The sequence below is a fragment of the Pelmatolapia mariae genome, linkage group LG10_11, assembly GCF_036321145.2.
Source record: "Pelmatolapia mariae isolate MD_Pm_ZW linkage group LG10_11, Pm_UMD_F_2, whole genome shotgun sequence".
NCBI lineage: Eukaryota > Metazoa > Chordata > Actinopteri > Cichliformes > Cichlidae > Pelmatolapia > Pelmatolapia mariae.
The window spans coordinates 3,517,069-3,541,540 of record NC_086236.1 but is presented as its reverse complement, the minus strand read 5'-3'; the positions used below and the strand labels follow the sequence as shown (position 1 = coordinate 3,541,540).

Below are 24,472 nucleotides of genomic sequence, written 5' to 3'. Positions count from 1 at the left end.
AAGCACAAACACCTTAAAACAACACCTTTTTAAAATAAACATGTAAGCGGAACAAAGTCGCAGAGCCAAATAAAAAACAACTTTTAGTTTGCTTTGCTGAAAAAGCTGCGAATCGGCATGTTTGAGGCCGGTTTTCTGTCCACTCGATGTAAGCACTTACCTCGGTGTACATGTTGGTTGAACCACCAAAGTTGTAATGATCTGTTCAGCATTTTAATCCGGTGCCCTGACATACAGAAAAACATCATTAAAAGAAGCTTTTCTGGACCTAGCTGATAAACTGATTTGATAAGTCTGTATTAAATCAGAATGTGTCTGGCCTCTGCAGAAGACACAGTCTGTCTGCGTCTGTATTCTCTACCTACAGTGTCCTGAGATGGTCCTACTGGGGCCTTCGATGTTAACATTTTATTGTAAAGATGAGCTTCCTGGTTGTGGTGCCTTGCTTCACAAATTATACACCATCCATACACCACCACAGTGGATTTTAGATCAGATAATCAAGATGCAAAGATGTGCAGACCTTCAGCTTTGTTGCAAAGTGTTTTTGCAACATCAGAAATTACAGTCATTTTTAAAGACAGTGTCCCATTTCCAGAGTTGACTGACAGGAACCTGATAAAAGATCTAGAAATGATTAAGAGACCAGTCAAATCAACAATCTTGTTCATTCTTTGAAAGCATGAATGCAGTGACCAGCGCAGCAACAATAAAGTGGATGATCACAGAATTATTTCCATGGTTGATAAAAACACCACCCAACACCGAACCAAGTCAAAGTCATTGTCAAGGCCTGAAATCAGCAGACGTCTTCATGAATGGAAATACACAGTTTAAGGTGTTCCACTGCCTGCTGATTGGTCAGCTGATTGGTCAGCAGGCAGTGGTTTCCTTCCTGGAATGCTTCAGAGCATGGTTAAACCTGAACTCACCTTGCTTAGCTCATAAGCCAGCCTCATAATGGCCTCCAGGGTCATGTTTGGCCTTCAAGTGTAACCTTTGAACTGCCTAATGACTTTGAGAGTGCGGGATGAACTGGACTGCTTTCATCTTGATTACATCGGTGTGTCGCTCAGCCCGTCTTTCATTGGCTTTCCATCCGTGTACTCATGCTGTTTGGCTTGATTTACATTTTCACTAATGCACACAGCGGGCGCGGGGCATCAGTCAGCTTATCTGTAATTCTGATATTATCGCCCATTTTCCAGGCACAAACACAACATCTTGTTTGCAGTGTCTCTATGACAGTAATTGATTTTCAAAGCAGCTGCCTGGAAGTATTTGAATAGCAAATCCTGAAGCGTGGACTGCCTTCCTTCAGGATCAGGGATGCTGAAGGCTGGACGCCTCAAGGCTGCTGCTGTATTCACAACAACGCCGTGTTATCAGTAAAAGCCTGGGTGGTGCAGGTTCACAATATTTCACCTGGATTTGATCAGAAAGTCACGTAAGAGGGTGTTTACAGACAGCAGATGGGGGGACTCACTCTCCCTTATTTTTTAAATCTGACTTTCTGTCCCAGTTTTTTGTAGCCAAGGGCCAGAAAATAGCAACACAATGATGAGACCGTAGACACTGATGTCCATTTGTGAACCTGCATTTTGATTAGATTTCTTGCAGCTGCCCTGTTGGGTTTTTGGAAGCAGAAGAGAATATATTACTTATCAGATATTCCACTAAAATGCTCCCAAATGCATGATGGGAACAAGCCCAATCCACTTCTACTAGAGCTACAATCCAATAGTAATCACTGCAGCCCAACTTTAAGCCTCAGAAAGATCGAGATGGATCAGTTATAAACAAATTTACCCACCATACTGAAGCTGAGTTAAAGGGAGAAACTGTCCCACTGTGTTTATTCTTAGCTTGTTGATTTCTTCTGTAAAGTGGGATTTTTTAACATGGGAGTCAATGAGGAACAATTCACTTTTTGTGAACTGGCTGTTAGAGGAACTGCAGTCGATGCTACCAAAACATCACCAAAACATTTCTCCATCACTGCTTTGCTCCACTTTTAGAGATCGTTTGAATTCCCGACTTTTACTGATGAGCATCAATATTAAATGCAGATTCTTAAAAGACTTTATTCTTGTTTTTGTAGCGCGATGATCCAGTATCTCTAAAAAATGGATGTTTGTCATCAGATTAAATGTTAAGAAACTCTGGAGCATATATATACGGAGCATGGTGACAGGAAGAAGCTGTACGATCCTGGTGGGGATCCGATGTCTTTCCTAAAGTTGCAAAGGGAGGATGGTTGGCGTTCGATGCTCTTCTCAGGCATGAGCTCACAGAGTGCGCTTGTCCTGCTTGTTGCTGCGTCTTGAATGAAGCTCTATCAGAAACGAGAGTGCCGCCTGCCTCTGAGAAACCGCCCAAACACAGAGAGGACAGGAACTTCCTCTGGTTTCTCTTTGTTCTGCAGCTCTTTGTCTTCACCCTGCTCGACGGCTTCTATGAAAACGGTTCATCGGCTGCAGGGTTGCCATGACTTTTAACCTCATCGCATTTCAAACACGGAGCCTCGAATAAAAGATCCCTCCTCTGACCACAGCATGTGCTCTTAACTGAGATAAACAAAGAGGATTCAGGAGTGGTTCAGGCTTGGGTGTAGAGACAGTCTGCTTTTGTCCACAGAGAAAAATGCTTCATGTTCAAAAGCTTTAAACAGGCTTCACAGGACATGTTTGCTAAATTGATTATTGATTTAGAAACTACTTCCCTCTGTTTTTCCCAGTGTCTGTGATTTAGTATTCAGACTGTCCTTCAAACATCCCAAAAACCCTAAAACAAACCATCCTCAGATGCAGACCAGCAGGTCACAGCTTTACAAAGATCCTCTTTTAGAGAGCGATATCACTCCTGAGTAAATTCAAAGGACCAAATTTAATCAGATTTCACTCACTGGTTTCGTCTGATTTGAATACGACTCTGGAGGAAGGAGGGAAAAACAGGCAGACGTTTGTCCGGCTCTCGGTTTCATTTTCTTTTGTGCATTGCAGCTCGTGTGTGCACAGCTGGATTGGTGAGGAGCCGGCTCATCGCCGGGGATCATTCGTTGTAACGAGCCCTTTGACCTTGCCTGCCACCCATGACCGACAACAGCAGAGGTGTTACTGAACCTGTGTAACCCTCAAACCCTCAAAATTAGAGATAGAGGGTGAAGCTGCGAAATTAGTGATTGTGGGTATGAGTGTTGGGTTTCCTGCTGTTTGTTTAAAGCGCATGGGAGCCACATCTGCTCAGATCAGCACCTCTGGTCACATCACCCCATAGATCGAGCCTGCGCTTCCTACTAAAACCACAACATGCTGCTTTTCTCTTTTCTGTTCTCACGTTTGGACCGATCAAACCAACTTCCAGCAGGGGGCTACTCTTCTGGTTTCAAACAGATCTGCTTGAATAGACGTCTATGAGAAAGCGACCCTGCTTCATACTCAGTTTACGGCCTTCGTGGAGCTCATGGTCGCAAGTTGTGTTTACCACGTGATGTTTAAATTGTGGTTGTTATTGTGAAGTTTTCAGATGAAACATGAAGAGCAGTGATTTTGGGAACCCAAGAATATTCACCCATAACCACCAACAGGAGGACTACTTATGTGGAATTACATCATGGCTAAGTGCCATCAAAAGAATCTCATCACAGCAACAACAAAGCTTTAAAACCACACAGACATCACCTGCTGCAGCTTCTATTGTATTATAGTCTAGTCTGGTCTGCTTAGTGTGAACCCACCATCGGAGTAAAAAAAAAGCTGGTTACGCTTTGGATAATGCTACCTTGTGATTGGCGTGTGTTCCCTTAAAATAAAAATCCAAAATGGAGTTTCCCGACGTTTGCTTCGTTCACCAGTATGGAAGACGTCGACTTGCAAACACTCAAACTACTCACCAGACTACTCTACAACGTGTGATGCAAACTGAAAACAAATATAGTGTCCCTTCAAAGTAAAAGCTGTACCTTTTGAAACGTGTTGGTTGCAACAGTAAGGCGTAACTTTTACTTGGAAGGGAAACGCTCTCTGTTTCCAGGTTATGTGTTGGCAGATAGGTTGGTGTCTTTCGTGCAGACTATGAATGACTAAAGCAGTCCCAGGGAAGCTTTTAAGCTGGCAACCTCCAGAAACTACTTGACAACCAGTTGGAGAATAACATTTTTCCCAATTGACTGCTGGACGCTCTCAGTCCTAAGATTGAACAAAAAGGAATAAAACTAAAAAAGAAATCATAAAATAAACGACTTCATCAAACCAATGAGTTTCCTGGTTTATAACACACAAACAGACCGTCGTTTATATGTGATCTGTGGTGAGCAGTCAGGCTAACGCAGACTGTCCCTGCAATGAATTTACTAGTTGTTTAAGCACAGGAAAAACATCCAGCGCTCAGAAAATATCTGCATGTCTGATTTTTCAGTCACAAAATATTTTGTGCATTAAAAACATTCTCAGTGCAGCTTTTCACACTGACCATGTGACTTCACTGGGTGAATTTGCAACATTTATGTTTTCAAACCAAGTTAGATTTTTTGGATCTGAATAAGCAGATCTGACCAATCAGATCACTGCATCGATCGAGTCGACCAGCTCTCTGAAATGATTTCTCCACCGCCTCAGAAATGGTCCCAAAATCCAACCTGGAAACCAGAATTTGAGTTTCTTACTTTACTTCTTCAGAAACATCAGGCCGAGGCTCATCATGGCTCGATGCTGTGCTGTTTTTTAATATGCACTCGACGCATATTTAAGTCTTAAAAATCCTCAGTCGGATTCTCAGTATTAACGTTCACGGGTGTGTTAACTTGATGTCGTTATGAACGACACATCCTGCTGATTTACTTTAAACGCTCACGTGTTTCTTCGTGTCCTCACCGACTCGCTTTCTTTTGAATGTAGAGACTTTCTTCTCCTTCAAACCCAAAATAAAATAAAAAATGTGTATGTCATTCACAGGAGGGGGCGGGAACAGAAAAGGAAAGAGCAAGAAGTGGAAGCAGATGCTGCAGTTCCCACACATAAGTTTGTGCGAGGAGCTTCGACAAACCATAGGTGAGCTAACGCCGCTCTCTCCAGTCGCTCTCTCTCTCAGAGCAGCACCTTTATCTCATTTGACGTGAACGTCTTTGTGTCGACCGAGTCTGAAGCCTTTGAAACACATCGTATCCATGGCACCCTTTGAATACCCCCTCAGTCATCACCAGACTGCTGGTTCCTCAAACTCGACATGATCAGACTTGGACAAAAAAAGTCTAATTAAGAAATAGAGGAGATAAAGGGACATTTTTACTGTAACTATTACCATGGAAAACACAGTCTGTGATAATGCGAAACACAAGAAATTATTTAAGTGGGTAATTATGCAATAATATACTAAGAACTGAAAGGGAAGAATCTGTAGCTGTGCAGGTGGATTATTTTGGATGTTTTTAACATCGTGTCATTCTTTGATTTTTAATTTTCACTGTTATCATGATTACCGGCGTGTCCTCGTGCCTCCGAAGGATGCAAATTATTGATTTATAAATAAAGTTTTATCTGTGGGGAAACGAGCAGTAACCAGCTGGGCTGAAACTCTGGACACAAACTGCAGTTCCACCAACGCCCACTTGGCGTGACACAATCCCTCATTGACTGTATTTAAAAGATGGACGTAGCCATCGTTAAGTCACCTATCGGGTTTGGACTTTGGAGTCGTTAACATCAACATTTAATCAGCAGCTACAGGCCGTGTCAGAGGCCACGCCCCTACCCTAAAGCCCTCCCAGTATAGCTCCAGGTGCTAAGTTATTAAAAAGTCTCCTGCTACAGTCGTTATGAAGGTTAAAACTGTCCACAGAGACCTAACTGTTTCTGCACCGGGCTGTTTGTTAAAGGAACTGTGTGGGAGTTATATCTTAAAATGTATTTAGTGAGAAGCAGATGACTCCTCTTTACTGGGGAAAAACCCCTAAAAGACGTCCAGTTTTAGATATTAATTTATGAATTGCTGCACAGCACGGCTCTGTGTGTTGCTCAGTTTTGTGGCTCATCTGAAGCCTGAATTCAATCCCCTCATTGTTTCAGAAGATGTTGTGCTTTCTAGTGTCTCTCTCCTTGTCTTTGCACTCTGGCTGGTGGTATGGTGGCCCTGAGGCTCAAAACTCTTTAAGAAAGCAAATAAAGTAGAGAACACACTGTCAGACACGCGGCTGCAGTGAAACATGAGCTACTCATCCTCAGTATTAAACATGACATTTCACTGAGGGAATATGATCAGTGTTGATTTTTCATTTCCTCTGTATACAGCAGCAGCGGTGGTGGCGGCTTCCTAATTCTGTACAGAAATAGACTCTCATTCATCCACATGCCTGATATTATCACCAGCAGACCTCAGGTTATGTACAAAACGGCAGAAAATGGATGGCACACTGTCCCGTGATCACAAAACTGTTGCTCATCAAGAACACATAAACCTCCATAAATCACAAATGATTGAAAAAATGAGTTGTTACATGTGAATAACAAACTTTAACAGTATTAAGGCTATGTTTTAGTTTTTAAATGTGAGATATCTCTCACTGTGAGAACTGATCAGAGTGGATATGCTGAGGAAGAAGTTTATTTTGAGAGGGAAACGACTCTTTCCAAGGTCAACAGTGACCCTTCACTCTCCAACATCTCACTTCCAGCCACTTTGGATATGATCCCTGACATGATGCTTGCATTAACCTCATTTGTAGCAATAACTGTGACTTTGTCTCACAGTTTTTAACCGGACGGTTAGGAAATTGCTTAATGCTGATTAATGTATCTGGCAGAACTTTCATACCGAGCGTAACACTGAAGTGTTTGCTGTCGTGGCTCTTCATTTTCATACATTTCCATTTGTGTAGAAAACATTTCCCTCCTACAGGAACTAGACTAGTTTAAATTTAGACCAGTTATCAAATAAAGTGATATGAGCTCCATGGAGCCCGTCGATCCACCTGCAACTTTTACAAGCAGAAGGCTCTTGATGATTTGAGATGACCCTCCCAAACCCCACTTCAGCCCCTGACTGAACCTGAAGCCCCACGCTGACCACCACCTTATCCACATACACATGGTAGTGGTCAGGTTGTTGTGCATTAACCTCAAATCCAAAACTGAATGATATCATGATTGTTGTATATTTTGTTGGAGTTATGAACTTTGTAACCATGTTATATGGAAGGTTTTGGAAACTGGTGAATGATTGTTGCAGAATAAACTGAGAATGAAAAACAGTTGCCTTCCAGTCCCCCAAACCAAGACTCACTTTTGAGATGACAGTTGACGTCTTTTGTAATCGCCAGACTGTCACTGCTTCCTGTCCAACACAGCGAGACTGTGGATCAAGCGTTGCTACAACTTCTGTTTTTATGTGTCCTTTACTTTTTGAAGTTGTATTCTCAGAGCTGCAGCTGCCATGTTCTAAAAACGGCTTTTACATTCAGGCAACAAGCAGCGACAATCTGCGCTAACTTTAATAGCATGCTATTCATTGAAAAGTCAAACCTGCGATGAGTCTGAAAGTGTGTGGGCGGTATGAAGACAAAACGCTAGTGTTGCTCAAGTACTACCACAGAGGAAACTGTGGCGCTTGCAGAAAGAGGAAGCAGTCTGTTTTTTTCTACTGTTTCAACCAACTGATTACTTTCATTTTAACTGGTGACTGGTTGGAGAAATAAAATTTAGACTCACTCAGGAAAAGATCTGATCTATACCTGAGACCAGACTACTACTCAGAGATAATTGTTTTGTGCTTTGTCATTGGTTGCATTTAGTTTGTTACAAAATAAAATTAAAGGTCAAAGCAGCGAGCGTGTTTTTCTCTACGCCTGGCTGGTTTTCTCCAGGTGCTCAGGTTTCCTCTTCAATCTGAAGTCATGCATGTTAGGTCATGCATCTATCTGTAATCATGTAGATTACAGATAGATAAAACTCGCACACAGTAGATTTTTCTAAAGAATAAAGTCCTGTGTGAATGAATGACAGTGGTTTGTGGTGTAAAGAGCTTTGAGTGAGCCCAAAAAAGTGCAGGTCCACTGACTATCTCACATTTTGGGGGTAAGAAGCCCGTGTACATGGAGGTATTACTTCAGAAAGCATAAAGTAGAATGATGTAGGCACTGTAACGTCACTGAAACCTCGGTGTTTGCACTGTCATGTTGGATTGTTGCACCCAGAAGTGACCATATTTGGGCAACTGTGCAACACAGACAAAGATATCTGCTAATTAGCGCCAGCTAATAATCGTCTAGAAATTCACTCACTTATATTATTGGTTCAGTAACTTGTTTGAAAAGCCCCAAAAAGACACGATGAGCTCAAACATGGTTCCTGTCAAACTTTAAGCCTTTATAAAACTTCGCCCACAGTAAAGTTGTCATTGACTGGGAAATACCCAAACTTGTATCAGGCTGTAAACACATTCGCTTCCTTGTTAAAGTTGAACATTTTAACATGGGACTCTATGAAGACTGATGGACATTTGGAGCTGCCGTCAAGTGGACGTCAGAGGAACTGCAGTTCCTGGCACATGTGCGTCTCATGCTTTGTGTTTATGTCAACTTGTTTATGATTTTTGCTTCACAAAACTGGATGAAAATGTCCAGATGTGACGGTCAGAAGATATGTGACCAAAGCATGAACTGTGGTTTGGTTCTCATGACTTTATTTCCTTAAATAGTAACCATATCCCATATTTATCTTAGCTGCAGGAGGCCACTGTCCAGCATTAGAGACGGGCTTTTATTTCAAAGTCCCTGATGTTTGATTAGAATAAATAATCGAGGTCATGTGCATAAAAGCAATTGCTTTAAGTTGCTGCCTAACAGCAGCAGCAACATGTGATATCAGTGTGATGTGAGTTATTAGCATTATGAAGATTTTTACAGCTGACTTCCTGTTCACCTACTGGGGGTGTGTTTGTGTACAGATGCATGGTTGCTGCACAGATACTGTTGGTATATTGCATCCATGGTACCCAGGCGGGGCAAGTCAGACACATAGAACACATTGTGAGGAAGAAAGAAGAGGAAGAAGCAGTGGAGCTGGGCTGATGACTTGTTATAAAACTTATCCTGGCTCGAGGCGCAGAGTGGCGACAGGCGGGCAAGCTGGACTAAAGTACAGCACATGTTTGTTACTGGTAAACCAAAGTTCACCAAAGAAGTCAAGGACTTATTTACCCCATACACATACGTCTTACAGATTTCTATTGCTTAATACATCCATTCACCAGCTCCCAGTGGCATGCCTCCAGGGTCGTGTTCTTGGCGAAGTTTACTGTTACTGTTAAATGTTTTGGGAAGTTCGTGGAGCTTGAGTAAATTTGTTGTGCGGCAGTTCAAAAAGACAATGAAAGCAAATGAAGTCCAGAGCTAACTGAGCTAAAGTGTCAGGACATTTTCCAAAGTTGTACTTTGCTCACATGTATCAGGAAACAGTCTGATCCAGATGTGTTTTCACTACTGGAAATACTCAATTTGGTTAAAGCAAGGGTGGCACCTGAGTAGAGCGTGCAAGAGACAGAAAACATATTTATTTTGCTTGTAGGGGTGGTCATGATTTTTGAATATTCAAATAGTCATTCAAGATGTCTCCGGACTCAAAATGGGCCTTTGTTTATGCACGTAAGCACAATTGGTCCACCAATAGCTGAGCCATTTGGTAAACAAAACTGCATGATTCAGCAACAGCAACGGCAGACGGCAGCTGTGAGGAAGATGAGCATTGTGTTCATCAGGATGGAGCGTTTTCAATGTGACACGTTTCATCACTCATCCAAGTCTGACTGCAGGTTTCCCCAAACTTATACCACAGGTTCCAGTTCAGAAACATTCCTGTCCCAATAACATGTTCGGGCTTACCCCATTTTCTAATCCCAGCGTGGACAACTCTTCATCATTTCTTTTTACCCAGATTAACATTCCCGTCCACCCGAAAATTCCTGAACACAGATACGTTCACACTGTGTTTAACACTGGAAATGCCAAGGCGGTCATTTTAAACCCTGAGCGCAAATATCGTTTAACTCTCATCGTCTCATATTTTGGGATTTTTTCTAAAGTGGGTCATCAAATACTGTGGGATCAAAAGAAAGAAAAGTATACCTAGAGCTGCAGAGGGCGTCATTTTGACCCCATACACATTCATATAAAACCACTAGAGCAGGGACTGCGTGACTGAGTGGGTGGAGGACCGGTGCAGAGCAGCAGGGGAGCCGAGCTGAAGTCCAGAGTGTGGAGAACTAAACGGAGCAAACAAAGAGGGAAATCCAGAGCGCCACCCGAAAGTGTTTCAGGCCTGAGGAGGTGAAGCTGAGACGGCTCAGAGGCAGATGATAAACTTTGACTCTTCTGCTTTTACAGTAATTATTTAAAATGTGTTTCTTACATTTTTGTAGCTCTGAGGTCAGCTCTGTTTTTACACCACCTTTATTTTAATACAGCTAACCCACAATTCATGTTCTTCTTCTTTAATAATTCCATTTGTAGTTACTGTGCTTTGTTTAACTCTTTGTTCAGTAGTTTGTTCTAATGTGTTTGTGTTAAATCATTGATAAAACTAATAAAAACCTTTAAAATCAACCTTAAATAATTATTTGGCCAAATCTTACTTAAAATTAGAAAAACATTTGAAAGTTAACAACTTGTTTGAGCAATGATGTCTGTAGCATTCGTGCTGTTGTTAGACGGGGTCAGAACGGCCCGTCCTGGCAGTTCCAGTGTGGTAACCTCGCTGTAATCAACTCATGCAGCTCTTCCATATCGTTGTCCAAACACCTCACTTACCACATGATGATGGCAGGAACAGACTTCCTTTTAGCTCCGAGTAGCCTCTGCTCGGGGACTACAGGCCATCGTCCGGTGACGACACTCTGCTTCCAGGGTAAACTGGAAAAAAAACAACAGGAGCAGCTGTAACAGCCGTCAGGCTCAGAGCAGCACCAGGACATATAGAGTATAATATTATATATAGATATTATTAATAGAACAGCTGACAATATTTGAGGTAGAGGCTAATATGAATATATCTGAAGCGGTGGCGTTCCCTTTGGTTAGGCTGTGGCAGGAGAGGCAGCAGCTTATTAAATAACATGACCACTCTGTTTCCAGCTCATCTACTGATTTTCCTAATCGTCACTGCATCTCGCTTCTTTTAGATACGTACTTAACATAATTAAAGACTTCCTGCTGATGTGAAAATATAAGGAAATAAAGATGAGCCATTTTACACTCGAGATGCTGCTGCTGCTTCTTTTGTTTCCCTGGAAGGGCCGATGCAAATAAGTTTTGATTTGAATGAGTTCAGTCAAACACACACACACACAGGAAGCTAGAAGCTCAGCACAAAAACCACATACAGTACGGTTTGAAATGCTGATGTCCCACAGAGGAGAGCAGAGGTGCTGCAGGGCTGATAGGCCAGAAGGAGGAAAGTAAAAACAGAGGATTAGAAAGTGAGCTGACAGACGAAAAAGGAAGTCACGGTTCATCCTCGAGACTTTTTTGCAGTGTAACCAGAAGAACGAAGACGAGTGAGAGGAAGGTATTCAGGAGACTGTCAGCTTCCTTGTTTGTTCTCTTCCCCTGCCTCTTTTTCCTCTCATCCCCTGATACGAACATCATTTATTGTTATGTAATTACGCCGCAAGCAATGTGAGACATTTCTACGTTGCACAACAGAGATCTTACAGATGTTCTCCCTTTGTTACAACACATTTCGCCAGCACCAATTAAAAAACAAAAAACTGAAGATTGACCCTGCACCGCACTCGAACATGTGCTTTCTTGTTGTGTGCAGAGTCGAGGCGGTGCATTCGCAGGCTCGTCGGAAATGCAGCAAAACACAAAGTGTGTTTTTCTGTCTGTTTGTGCCCCGGTGACTCTGCTGTTCGCTGAACCTGAGAAACACGTGCAGGGAGTTTCACCACACGTCCTCCTCTGCACAAATGAAAGCATCTTTAGTCTCGATTGATGCTTTCTCCTCCGCCTCCCCCTTCCCCTCCTCCTCAGTCCTCATAAGAGGCCATTAGAGTAACATGATATTACAGTAAAGTGGGTCCACACTGGTTTCAGTGTTCAGCTGCTGAATCATAGGAATATGTTTATGGTTTAAATAGAACTGAGCAACCCAGAGAGAGGAAGAGGGAGCCGGCTGCTTCGTCAGGGTGGTGATGCTATAATCATGCAGCAACTTCCAGGGCGATAAAATAAAGTATGGCAACTGGACTGGTTCTTATATAGCACTTTTCTACTCGAACTGAGCACTCAAAGCACTTTGCACAACTTGCACAACCAGCACTTTTCTATGTAAGTGCTAATATCTAAGATTCATAGACATTCATAATCAGGGGTTAAGTAGGAATTAATGAAAATAATAGTTTCTATTGTGCAGACATTGTGCTGCTGCTGCTCTGAGGTTTACTGCTCCTTTTACCAAATACAGCCTACAATATATACTCTCACCATCCACTTGTTCAACTGGTCATTAACACAGACATCCTGTCACACGGTGGCAGCTCAAGATGACCTGCTGAAGTTCAGTCTGAGCAGCAGAGTGAGGAAGATTTTCCTGACTTTGAAGACGAGCTGGTTTGAGTATTTCAGACGCTGCTAATCTGCTTGGATTTTCCTACCAAGCTGGTTTGAAAGGAAGGATACAGTAACTCTGGCTTTCTCTGCTGACCTTTCCTCCTGTTGGATGTTTTGGCATGGTTATTGATAGTTGTTCAGCTCATTCTAGAACAAACTGGTGCACTTAATATCAGTGTGACGCTGTATAAAGTGATGGAGGCACTTTGGTCTGGATTGAAACCCACTGTCACTGCAGGGCCTTCGAAGCCAACGGGACACCCGACAGAGGCCTCTTTGTTTTCTGTGTGTTAATGTACAGCATGTTCTCTACAGCCCTGGATCTCCATTCATGTATATCACAGCTCCTATCATGTCTCAAAACGTCCGTAATCAGCCATAATGAGATAATGATTATTGGGAGAATTCCCAGAACTTTGAGATGTCGTATTTCATAAATGAGAAGCAAGCATCTGATACTGCCTAAGTAACTTTATGAACTGTAATGAAGTAATTTATGGCCCTTTTGTAAAGAAAACAGTGGGTTTTTAGATATGAAGACTTGAAACGGCCTTTTTCTCGTCTTTCTCTCTTTGATGTCCTTTGTCATCCACAGATTTATTCCCTTTGCCGCACACTTAGCTTCTCTGTTCTCTCTGCAGCGGGACTTAAGTAGAACATCAGAGAGAGAAGAGATCATTAGAGGAGAGGAGAGGGGGACAAAGGGCAGAGCAGAGACAACTAGAGCAGAAAATCTCAAAGTAGGATAAAACAGAGGAGAACCTGACGGAACAAGGCATCAGTAACCATCAGTCAGTGGGTCATCAAAAGGAAATGACTCAGCAGAGTAACAATCAAAGGGGCGCTCCACCCAAGTTATGTTCATTTACTGAGCCAGGCAGGGAGACAAATAGATGATACGGATTACATCACCCACAAAGCAGACAGCATCTTTTTACTCCTGCAGATGGTTTTATGAATGAAACTTCAGTCTGCTGGCGTAACTTGGCTATTAAACCTACAACACTGATACGACACCTCTGTCAGATAAAATCAACTCAGGTTTAGAGTAAGACAGTAGTTTGGATTAAAAGGCTTCACAGCAGTAACAACGCTCACTGACAAATGATGTTGACACAAGAGGCTGAAATCGAACAACTTTTATTATTATATATGCAGATGACTCCCTGCTGTACCTCGGCATCTGTTGAAGTCGGTGTGTGATGCACTGGGTTAAGGAATTAGTTGAACTGGGCCAGTGTTTGGGCACAGAGAGACCTGACAGCGATACAATATTCTGTCCGTTTGTAATGATTTGATTTTGGTCTCAGTTGCTGAATGGTTACAGTTCAAAGAGTCGAAACTTTAGGTTATCATGTCTTTTATTCCATATTCACTGTGGAACCAGAAAAGAATGATTTCAGTAACACTGTGATTTCTGTTTACGTGAGCTGTTCGAGGCTGTGCTGCTGTTGTAGTGACAGTTACATGTACACCAACAACAAAAACACACTCGCATGAGGAGGTTTTAGATTGATATCTGGGGTGGTTTCAGTTCATCTGTCCAGCTGTGTTTGAGGAAAAAATAGAAACGCTAACAAGGAAACGTGGATTTGCATCTGTGACTCGTACAGATGCAAAACAACTCAGAAAGCTTCACGCACAAGCAAATGTGATTCACTGAAGATCGGGGAGGTCGGCGTGAGAGACGAGGAAAAGAGTGAAGAGGTCAGACTGATCAATGTGACACTTCAGCAAGTCAGAGAAAGGTTTACTCCTCCGTCAGTCACAGGATCTACAGTGTGGACTGTTCGCTGAGCGAGGCCCGCTCCTTTATTGCTATAAAAAGTGTGTTGCCTTTTTAGCATTTACATTCAGTCTTTCACAACAGTTCCTGCCTCACAAATGTGCTGAGCATGTTTCCTTCCTCAGAAAACATTTTATAACCTCCTTTCTCTACATGGAGAAATACGCGCCCATCTGACTTTGTTTTTCTAGAGCGTTCTAATAATGCAGTACATCAGAAACAACAAGCATCTGAAATCAACCTAAACAGGCCTATAAAAATTGACAATAAATAAGAACACATTTTCTGTTGATTTTTTATAAGAAACTCTGAAATAAACCTCTCGTGATACAGGTGCAAGTTAACTCGATAAAACTACAGGGATGTAGCTCAGTGATGAAAAATGGCTCCGACTGTATGTGATGAAGATCTGCTTCTGACAACATCCTGACATCTCTGAACACTCTCCACATTTCTGTCTGAACAAAGTTCTCGTTTCTTTTATCCAAAGTCAGGATGCGTGAGGTGGAGCAGGTGGACAGGAGGAAGCCACATTTCAAAGGGTCCAAACTGCATCAATCAGCGTGTCTTAGATAAAACATTAATAGAATAAGGCTCTGCATTCATGTTTGTGTGAATGGGTGAAGGCGGCCTGTGGTGTGAAAACTGAACCCGTTTACCTTGCATCATAGCATCTACTTTACCTCAGTGTGGTCAGGCTGGAGGCTCACAGCATAACAGGGAACGACACTGATCCATGGAATAATCAAATACCAGCATATTTGCATAAACCTGCAGTTTTGCTTGCAGGAACTTTATTATTTATGTTATAAAAAGTAAGCTTTTATTTAGAAGGAAGTAAAAATGTTTGGGAAAGAAAAACTGTGTCGAAAGCAAATTTCAGCTGATGTATTTTCTACGTTGTAAATAGTCACAGGGTATAAGGTGTGGTTAAGGTTGCGTGCTACTTTGTACTTCCTGTGAGGGTCTGATTTAATTTGAAGCTTGATGTTTGTTATAGAAAAGAACCCACAGTTTGTGTTTAGATTGTGACCTTTGGAGTGGCTGTTAGATTGACCTGGATGCAGTTTTTAACAGAGCTCTGAAAGTTGCTTCCTGAGCTTATGAAGCTCTGAGGATTAGAAATGATGGAAAAAGATGTTAAAAAGCACCAAAGTTAAACTCATCCCTGTGTCCTTCAGGGGCCTCAAAGACCTCTACACACCAAACATGTTAAATCTTTCCTTCATTAAAAATTTTCTTTGGACTCACCTATTCTTAATCCAGCCTTTTACTCCACGCGAGTTTGCTGGATGAAGCTCGATTTTTCAGATCTGATCAATCAGACAAGTGTGCTCGCTTTGAGGTGGAATTTTCTGCATAAAGGCGTTTATGTTATGTAATAAGTTTGCATCTGAAAAATTTTGTGTTGCTCTTTCGCAGCACGCTCAGTGTGTAACGGGCTTAACCTGAGAGCATTCACAGACTGACTCTGGATTAAATAACGTGCACGTTTTTGTCCAGATAAATGAAGTATGTGAGAATTCTTCCATCAGTGTAGGCAGGCCTCCTGTAAAACAGTGCCGGCGGTTTGTTTCAGATCTGTGTAACGATGACCTCGCTTGCCTCCGTGTCTCTGCAGAGAAGGACTACAGCAGCCTCTGCGAGCGGCAGCCAATCGGACGGCTGCTCTTCAGGCAGTTCTGCGAGACTCGACCCGAGCTGAAGCGCTGCGTCAAGTTCCTGGACGCCGTGGTAAGCAGAGCCGTCGTCGTCTGACCTCTTTGTGTGCTCGTGTGTGTCCAGCCTCAGCATCTTTCTCTGCAGGGTTCAGACTGTCCTGTAAGCCCAGGGTTTATCAGCCTACCCACATACGCATTAACGTGTAAACAGCGTGACCAATCAGACACGGAGAGGTCAGCTGACAGCAGAGAGGAACAGACACGATTAAACTGTATTATTAGAAAACTGTTTTTGAGTTTAAACACTTAATACAGACTGAAAGTATCATCTGAAGGTTTGTGTGGCAGGAAAACTGTGATACAGCTGTTTATTAATGTGTGTTGGCTTTAAGCTCTGAGAGGTCAGTATGACTGGAACAGGAGTGAAAGAGGCTGACTGAGTGAGTTAGTACACTTATCAGTATGAGTAAGGATCTGACATTTAACTACAGCTTGTAATTAATCAGTTAGATTAATGTGTTGTTTAGATGTGCTTCAGGCAGTTTGAAAACCTCATTGTTCAGTGCTGTGTTTTAGGGCTGTGTGAGGAGTGTGGAGGAGGCGCTCCTGTAAGAAATCCTGGGTCATTTCTGTCATTGATACTGTTAGGGAACGACTTTAGAGACCTGGTTGGCCAGTAGGCAGTGATTTCTGTACTGCTCTCTAAGCTGGACCAGGTGTAACATCGTTATTTAGTAGCTTTAATACAAGCACCCGATATATGACAGGAAATGAGGTAGAATATACAGCAGGCCTTTAACAGGAAACAAACACTTTGACATTTAAAGTTTGTGATTATAGCACCACATGTCCAATATTCACTCACTTTTAGCTGATTTTTGGCCTCCAACGACTCACATTAATAAAGAAAGTTAGCTGATTATCAGCTAAATGCTGCTCTCAGTTTACAGCAGGAAGTAACACGCAGTAACAGAGCAAAGTGGCCTATTTATGCTTTTTTCTGCTGTGATACATAAACAGTTTTTTCAGGATTCGAGTCGCCCAAAATAAATGCAAATGTGCCCTCACTGTCCAAGCGGGCCAACGCTGAGCTGTGGGAAAATGTTCTTTTTTCGGACTTTGGGTGAACTGACCCTTCCAAAAGCTGATTGGCGAGTTTAATTACCCTGAATGCCCAAATGGAGCACTTGAAGATGAGGAGGAGGAAGTAGGGTTTAATATCTGTTTAATGAAATACAGGAACTCTTGACTTCTGGGAACAATCTGCGTCACTGAGTCGCTCTTTCCTACCTCCCATGCTGTATCCCCGTCACACACACACACTCCGGTGGGAATGAAACAAAGCGTGAGGGAAGCATTCCTGAAGTGAGCGGAGCGAGTTACGACTCGTTTACTGCGCAGATGAGGTCACACAGTGTGTTTCTGTATCTAGAACCATTACAGTGGGGACATTTCTGCTTTATGAGGACATTCAGAGTGGTCCTCACAACTTCAGGGACCAGACTCAGTTTAAAGAACCAGGTTCGTCAGGGGGAAGGTTTGAATTAAGGGTTTAGCTGGGAATCCTGATGTTCAGGTTTTTTAGTCATGAATTTGTTGATGATTGCCATTTTTTTGAACGAGGACTTTCTGGGGACCACGACTTTCTTGGTGCCTCTGTGTATTACTTCATCACTGTCATCTATGTTTATCCTCTGGGGATATGCATACAAATTGAATATTAATCTACCAAATTACACTGGAGATATTTGGTTTGAACCACTCAAAAGATGAAAAGGAGTACAAATCAGCATCAGGAAGTTGTTTTGAAGTTTAAAGAATTGAGGGGTCGTCCTCCGGAGACCACAGATTTCTAGATGTCCCTACGTGTTAAATATCAGTAATTCATCACTGTCATCTGTGATTATCCTCTCGGGATATGTTTACAAAAATCCAGTCCATGTGATTACACTCAAGATATTTCAGTTTTATAGAGTCCAAAACCGCTGCGTGTTGTCTTGAGTTGAGGGTTCATCCCCTGGGAAATCGATCCAGTCAGTGCAATAACTGTCGACAGTTTGAACCAATCCAAAATCTCAAAATCTGATCTGAAACCACCTGCTGGTGATATGGTAAAGTCAGAGGATAATCAGTGTTTGTAGGGTTCACTCTGCAGAGACCATGAATCTCTGTGCAAAAGTTCATAACAAATGAGGGTTTGAAGCATTAAGAGCTCTTTGACCTGTCAGACAGTATCACACTCAGAACAAAAACAAACATTAAGCCCCATTCAGACAGGAAGTGTGGGATTATTTTAGTATTAACTGTCCTGGTTCATGGCTTTTAATCCTGTCTGAGGCTTAGGTAAGGGCAAGGGCAAGTCAAATTTCACCTGCTAATATGGGAAAGTAGTAAAAACAAATGAAAGCTGTCAGAAGGTTGTAACTGCGGAGGCTCATCAGTGTGAGGTAATGTCAGATTAACCTTTTAAGCCTGCATTTCTTTAAGTTTTGCCAATTTGGTGTTATTAACAGTAGAAATGATTTGTTAAAGTGGATCAGGTAATGGTTGCAGTCCTATCTGCTGAGGTAGAGGAGGTTAATGAAGACAGTCTGCTCTGCTCAGCTGACTCCAGTCTGATGGCTTTGCAGTTTTCAACTCGCATTCGAAGCAATTATGCTCCCTTTTACCCCACAACCGCTTCCCGTCTCGTCTCTGAGAGCCCTGCGAGAGGACGAGATGGAGAGGGGAAAATGAGATTTGAACCGTCTCCGCTGTCACTTAGCATTAGTTTACAGGCTCTCGCTGCCAGAGGGGAGAGGAAGCACTTTGGGGTTTTCCAGTCAGGCTCAGTTTACTGCAGGTCATTCACAGGGAGGAGTAGATGCAATCGGTTCGGGTGTGGGGGAGGAGGGCTACAAAAAGTCTTCAATTAACTCATAAAGTGGGTTTTCTGAAGCCAAGAGGAGGCTGCAGGGGACACACACGAAGCTGGTAGTTCAAATGAGCAATAATTCAATATTATGGGCCTTCAATACTGTCATCATATATTCACAGTTTCATCAGATTCTGTCCAAATTAATGACTGTGAGTTATGTTTTTAAATGAAATGACATCTAGTGGTCATATGCAGAAATGCATGTAAAATGTAAATGAGCTTATATCGGAAAAAAAAAAAAAAAAAAAAAAAAAAAAAAAAAAAAAAAAAAAAAAAGAGTTCACTTTAACCCAAACACTTCTCTTAACCTCGGGGATTCTGCAGATCTGTTTAGAGCCATAACAATGCAACAACAAGAATTTTCTTACTGTTCTACCAAACACTTGAATTAATGTCATCCATATCAAAACAGAAGAGTCAGGTGTTTTGATGACAGGATGCTAAAAAAAAAAAAATAAATAAAAAATAATATACAGCTAGCAGCAACATGGTAAAACCCAAATAAAAGAAATGTTTTTAACCACATTTTTCTGGCAATGCTGAAACTGAAAACCACATCCTGGTACTCTTCTCTTTGTGAAGGTCTGGCAGTGTCACATTGTAGTGCAGAAATTCTCAAAACTCCTTAGTTAGCTTGAGATGCTGCAAACTACCTTGTTTGTCTTAAGTGCTAAAAACTCTTTAGTTAGTTTAAAATGCTAAAAGCTACCCAGTTAGCATCAATTGCTAAAAACTACTTAGCCTCAAATGCTAAAAGCAACCCAGTTAGCATCAATTGCTAAAAACTACTTAGCCTCAGATGCTAAAAGCAACCTGTTTAGCATCAATTGCTAAAAACTACTTAGCCTCAAATGTTAAAAGCAACCCAGTTAGCATCAATTGCTAAAAACTACTTAGCCTCAAATGCTAAAAGCAACCTGTTTAGCGTCAATTGCTAAATGCTACTTGGTTAGCATCAGTAGCTAAAAGCTAATTGATTATTGTTAATTGCTAAGAATTACTTGGTTAACCCTAATTACAAAAACGACTTTATCTCAAGTGATTAAAAAAATACTCAGCATTAATTTATAAGTTACTTAGTTTGCCTCAAACATTAAAATTGACTTGCTTGGATTTAATGCTAAAAGCTACCTGGGTAGGTTCAGGCGCTAAAGCCTTCTTGGTTAAACTTTCTTCGGACTAAGAAATAAAAATACACTAGAACATAATGTCACAAACAAAAAGTAAACGCAGGTCATGGCAGTAAATGAATTCACTGAAATGAGTTGAGCACAGTTTTGTCCTCAGATTGTGTTATTTGAGTATTAGCGCCTGCTGACAGCATGCTGATGTGTGCGTTTCTCTGCAGGCGGATTACGAGGTGACACCGGATGAGAAGAGGAAGGAGTGCGGACAGGAGCTCATCGAAAAATACTTCAACCCAAAGGTACTCTCTGATGTTTCCTGTCAGGTCTGACATGGTTTTATTTTTATTAGGCTGATATCTGTTAGTATTTTTATTGTTTATTGCCCACATGTACAGGATCAGAGATAGCTCAAAGCTCATTTCCATCTGAAGCAGGAACCTATAGAAACAAGCCCAAACTGAAGGCCAACGACCATCAAATGACCAAAAGGTTTCCACTGGCTTTTGGTCATTAAATGTGTCACAAACATAACAAAATACCTACAAAAATCACCTGAAAAGTGTCCAAACTGTGATGTTTAAAGAAAATTATTGCAATGGACGATCTTGAATTTGATAACAAAACATCAGTTTTGTTGTCAAAGTAGCAGAGAAGCTCTGTAGGAGCGATTTAAACTTTTATTAATGATGCATTCATTGACAAAAATATCAGACCAAAAGTCGTCAAATCTTTTCCATGTTTTACATTGTTTCTGTCTGTCGGTACCAGTGTGCTGTGACAGTGTGCACTATAGATTTATTTTATAATTTTATTCAAAATACATGACCTGCCCAGTGGAGTAAATTAATAAAACTCGTCATCACAGCAGACTGAATAGAGTCACTGAGTTTTGGACAAAGTGCTAAATTTATTTGTATTTTTAGTTTTTTACTGTTATTATTTTTTCAGCCAGTTTTGTAGCAGAAGGTTGGACTGTCTGCTGTTAAATGCCCCCACTGTGGTTGAATTTTAAAACACCTGCCTCTAGAGCGTCCCTGAACGCATCACTCAGGAGGAAGCGCTCAGTCCGGCTCGTCAAGAAGGAAATCTGATGGAAAATCAGATTTAATCAGCTGATGATGGATGATGATGGGAGCAGAGCCGCTTATTGGCTGACCTTATGATGATGTAACTACCTGCAGTCCTGAGGCCTGAACTATGAAGCAGGGTTTGTGAGGTTAACTTCAGGATAATCCTGAAGTTTCAGTGTCATGAAGGTGGTTCACTTCTCAGCAGGCGAAGGTTATGTTTGACATAAGAGATCACCACCTGCTGACCAATCAGATCTCTGTTTTTGATAGTAAGAGGGTCAAAAGTATTTTCTCTCTACCTCAGGTGTTTCCAGGCCAGGTGAGATAGGTAGTCTGATGCCTGACCAGCATCAGTGCTTCTGATACTCTGATTGGTCATTGCCTGTCAGGATCAGTGAAGCCAGATAACAGAAAGAAATCCTGGCCTCGCCTCGTAGTTCAGGCCTTGGTTCAGGCTGAAGCTCCGCCCTGATGTTTCCTGCTGATTCTGTGTGAGCGCGAACGTGCAGGTCTGAACCTGCAGACGAACACAAACACCTCCCAGCTCCGTCTCAAACCTCATCTGTCCGGCTCTCTCTGTCAGAGTTACAGTCGGAGCTGATTCACTGTTTTCACCTGGATGTCATGTTTTTTCCCTGTGCAGTCAGAGGACCACGTGCCTGAGGTGGAAGAGGCCATGATGGCTCAGTGCACAGAGAGGCTGCAGCAGGAGGCCTGCAAAGACCTCTTCAAGGACTGCACCAAGTAAGACTGCAGGGTTTTTAAGGATTAATTTGCTGTTCTTTTGGATATATTTCCCAGTTTAATCAGATCAGCTTTTTTAAGGTTTGATTAATGTGCTCGTTCGGGCTCTAGCTCACCTCGGACTCCAGGAACATTAAGGTTGAGAGCTTTTCACTCGGCAAGGGGGTACTACCAAAGAACATACATAAACAAAAAGTGACTTGTAACACAAATGTAAAACCTAAGCTGTTAGATAAATCAAAGAAATTAAATCTGAGACCCCCCCACCCACACCTTACAGTCAGGAGTAAGCAGCCCTAAGGCTGAAACAAGAATCCTCAGTCTTTGTTCAGCAGCACGGGTCACGAGAACCTGACCCGGCCTCCTGAAGCGCCCTAAGAGCCAAAAATCACACAAACAGGTGCGCTTCAAACTGGAAACGATACACCGAGTTACTGTAGTTTGATCTCAGTGATCCAGACCAGTGAAACCAGTCCATAACAAACTGTTTTCAAAGAAAATCAGAAAAGGAAACATTCAGAGCTGAGACCATTCGCCAACCAAAGACGTCACCAGATATTATTATTAGGAAACAGGCCGAGGTGTTATTTCCTGACTCTGATGTCATTAGATGTACATTAGAGTTTACAAACCACAGTGGAAACCCATAAAACCAAAATAATATGGTTGTTGACTCAATCAATACTTTTAACCTTCCCTTTCACTGCAGTTCAGCAAAGCTGGGATCCCCACAGCACCATTTACAAACTGGAGTAAGAAACAGTTTCCATTTCAGGGTAAATAAATTAAATCAGCTGAGTCAAATGTATCCTTTTACCTCGAAATATTTAAAATACAACAGCTGTTCTTTTTGTTCATGCTTTCTCACAAAAAGCCTTTGAACTCTAGGACTCGTTTATGGCGTCAGCATTTACCTGATGATGGTCAAACACACGAGTAACGGCACCAACAGCTGACTACAACAAAATAAGACGAGCAGCGTCAGACAAAAAAATGAATGTGCCACATCCAGATCCTATCTCAAGTCCAAGCTGCTTCACTTTACTGGGAATATCACAAGATCTGGAATATTCTGCTTCGCCTGCTGCCGCTTTAACCCGGCTCTGTGGATGGACAGTGATGTGCGTTTTGTCTCTGCTTCACAAAAAAAAAAAAAAAAAAAAAAAGAGGCGTTTAAACGGAAAATTTCCCCCAGAATCTTCCTACTCAGACGCTTCATTTTATGGACACATGAAGGAAAATGTGATTACATCTACGTTTGAGAAGCTGCAGGTTTTCCGAGCGTGTGATGAGCTTGGAAACGAATCAGCGTTTGTTTGAACAATGCCCTGTTTGTGTAGGCGCAGCAGAGAAATTGCCACTTAATGTCAAATATGAGAGATTCAGTTGTGCAGATATGACAGACTTTATCCATTCTGCGTGAAATAAAACATCCCTTTGTGTCGAGGGTGTCGCTGTTATCGCTTATCCAGAAATATCTCTGGTAAACATCGAGGGCCCTGCAGAGAAACCGGCAGCCTGGCTTTGATGTCGGCCCCGTGCGAAGTCTTTAAAGTCACGAGGCTCGAGTCCAACTGAAGTCAGAGGTCAGAGCAGCGTCGATTTTTAGAAGGTGATAAAGTCAACGGTTTTTTCAAACTTGTGTCCTGAGTGTTGTGTGTGTGAGGGGTTATGATTGGCCCAGAGGAGGACCAAACGCCCGAAGAGTTCTCCATCTAATAACGTTTGTTGGAGTGTTTCTGGGGTTTTTTGTTAGGCAACAATAATTCAATTCAGTTTTATTTATATCGCACCAAACCACAACAACAGTCGCCTCACGGTGCTTCAGAATGTAAGGCAAAGAGCCGACAGCACTACAGAGAGATGTGTGACAATGAAATTCCAATAATCACAGTTTCATTTTAAAGCCCTGACTCTTTGTAACATCTCCAGTATTGGTGGCTGTTTGTCAGGCTGCAGATGACGTAAAACAAAACTAACTAAAAAAAGGAAAAGAAAAGTTTGACTTGAGCAGGTTGTAAAAATAATATGAATACATTTAATGCTGCTTCTCTGATGAGGTGTGCTAACAACACTCACATGTTGAGTAACGTCCTCTTCAAACGCTGCGTAGGCGTGATGCAGCGCAGAGAGGCAAAATCAACACCACGATCTCTGAACTGCAAATGTAAAGCAGCCATCGTGCATCATCTTACAGCTGACAGTAGACCATTCAACGCTCTGTGTGGGTCACTCTGTGGCTGCCCACCTGAGGGTAACCTGCAGTTCCGCTAATGTCCACCTGAGGCTTACTGCAGGATGCATACAGGGCACCCAAGGATGAAACATTTATGGCTAACGCTATAATTTAAAAAGCCTGTGCATCGAAGCAGAGTCTCATTGAGGACACTGATGACCGTGTTTGATTCATGTGAAAGAATGAGAGGTGTGTGTAAGAGAGGAGGGGTTTACTGGCAGACCTGCAGGATTTCAGGAGCATCCAAAACAGGAAATAAGCAAAAAGGTTTGTGATGAAACCACGACAGACCCAGTGATGTTTGCATGCTTTGCAGCATCTTATTAATGGTTG

General features: G+C 42.1%; 1 protein-coding gene across 1 annotated transcript in view; it reads left to right on the top strand.

Moving 5' to 3' along the window:
* The window catches only part of grk6 (G protein-coupled receptor kinase 6), a 50,012-nt gene that overhangs the window by 6,769 nt on the left and 18,771 nt on the right, over window positions 1-24,472 (top strand). Inside the window, exons 2-5 of the mRNA XM_063486224.1 lie at window positions 4,953-5,048; window positions 16,006-16,118; window positions 20,311-20,388; window positions 21,803-21,903. Coding sequence (XP_063342294.1) covers window positions 4,953-5,048; window positions 16,006-16,118; window positions 20,311-20,388; window positions 21,803-21,903 — 388 coding nt within the window. The remainder of the gene's footprint in view (window positions 1-4,952; window positions 5,049-16,005; window positions 16,119-20,310; window positions 20,389-21,802; window positions 21,904-24,472) is intronic.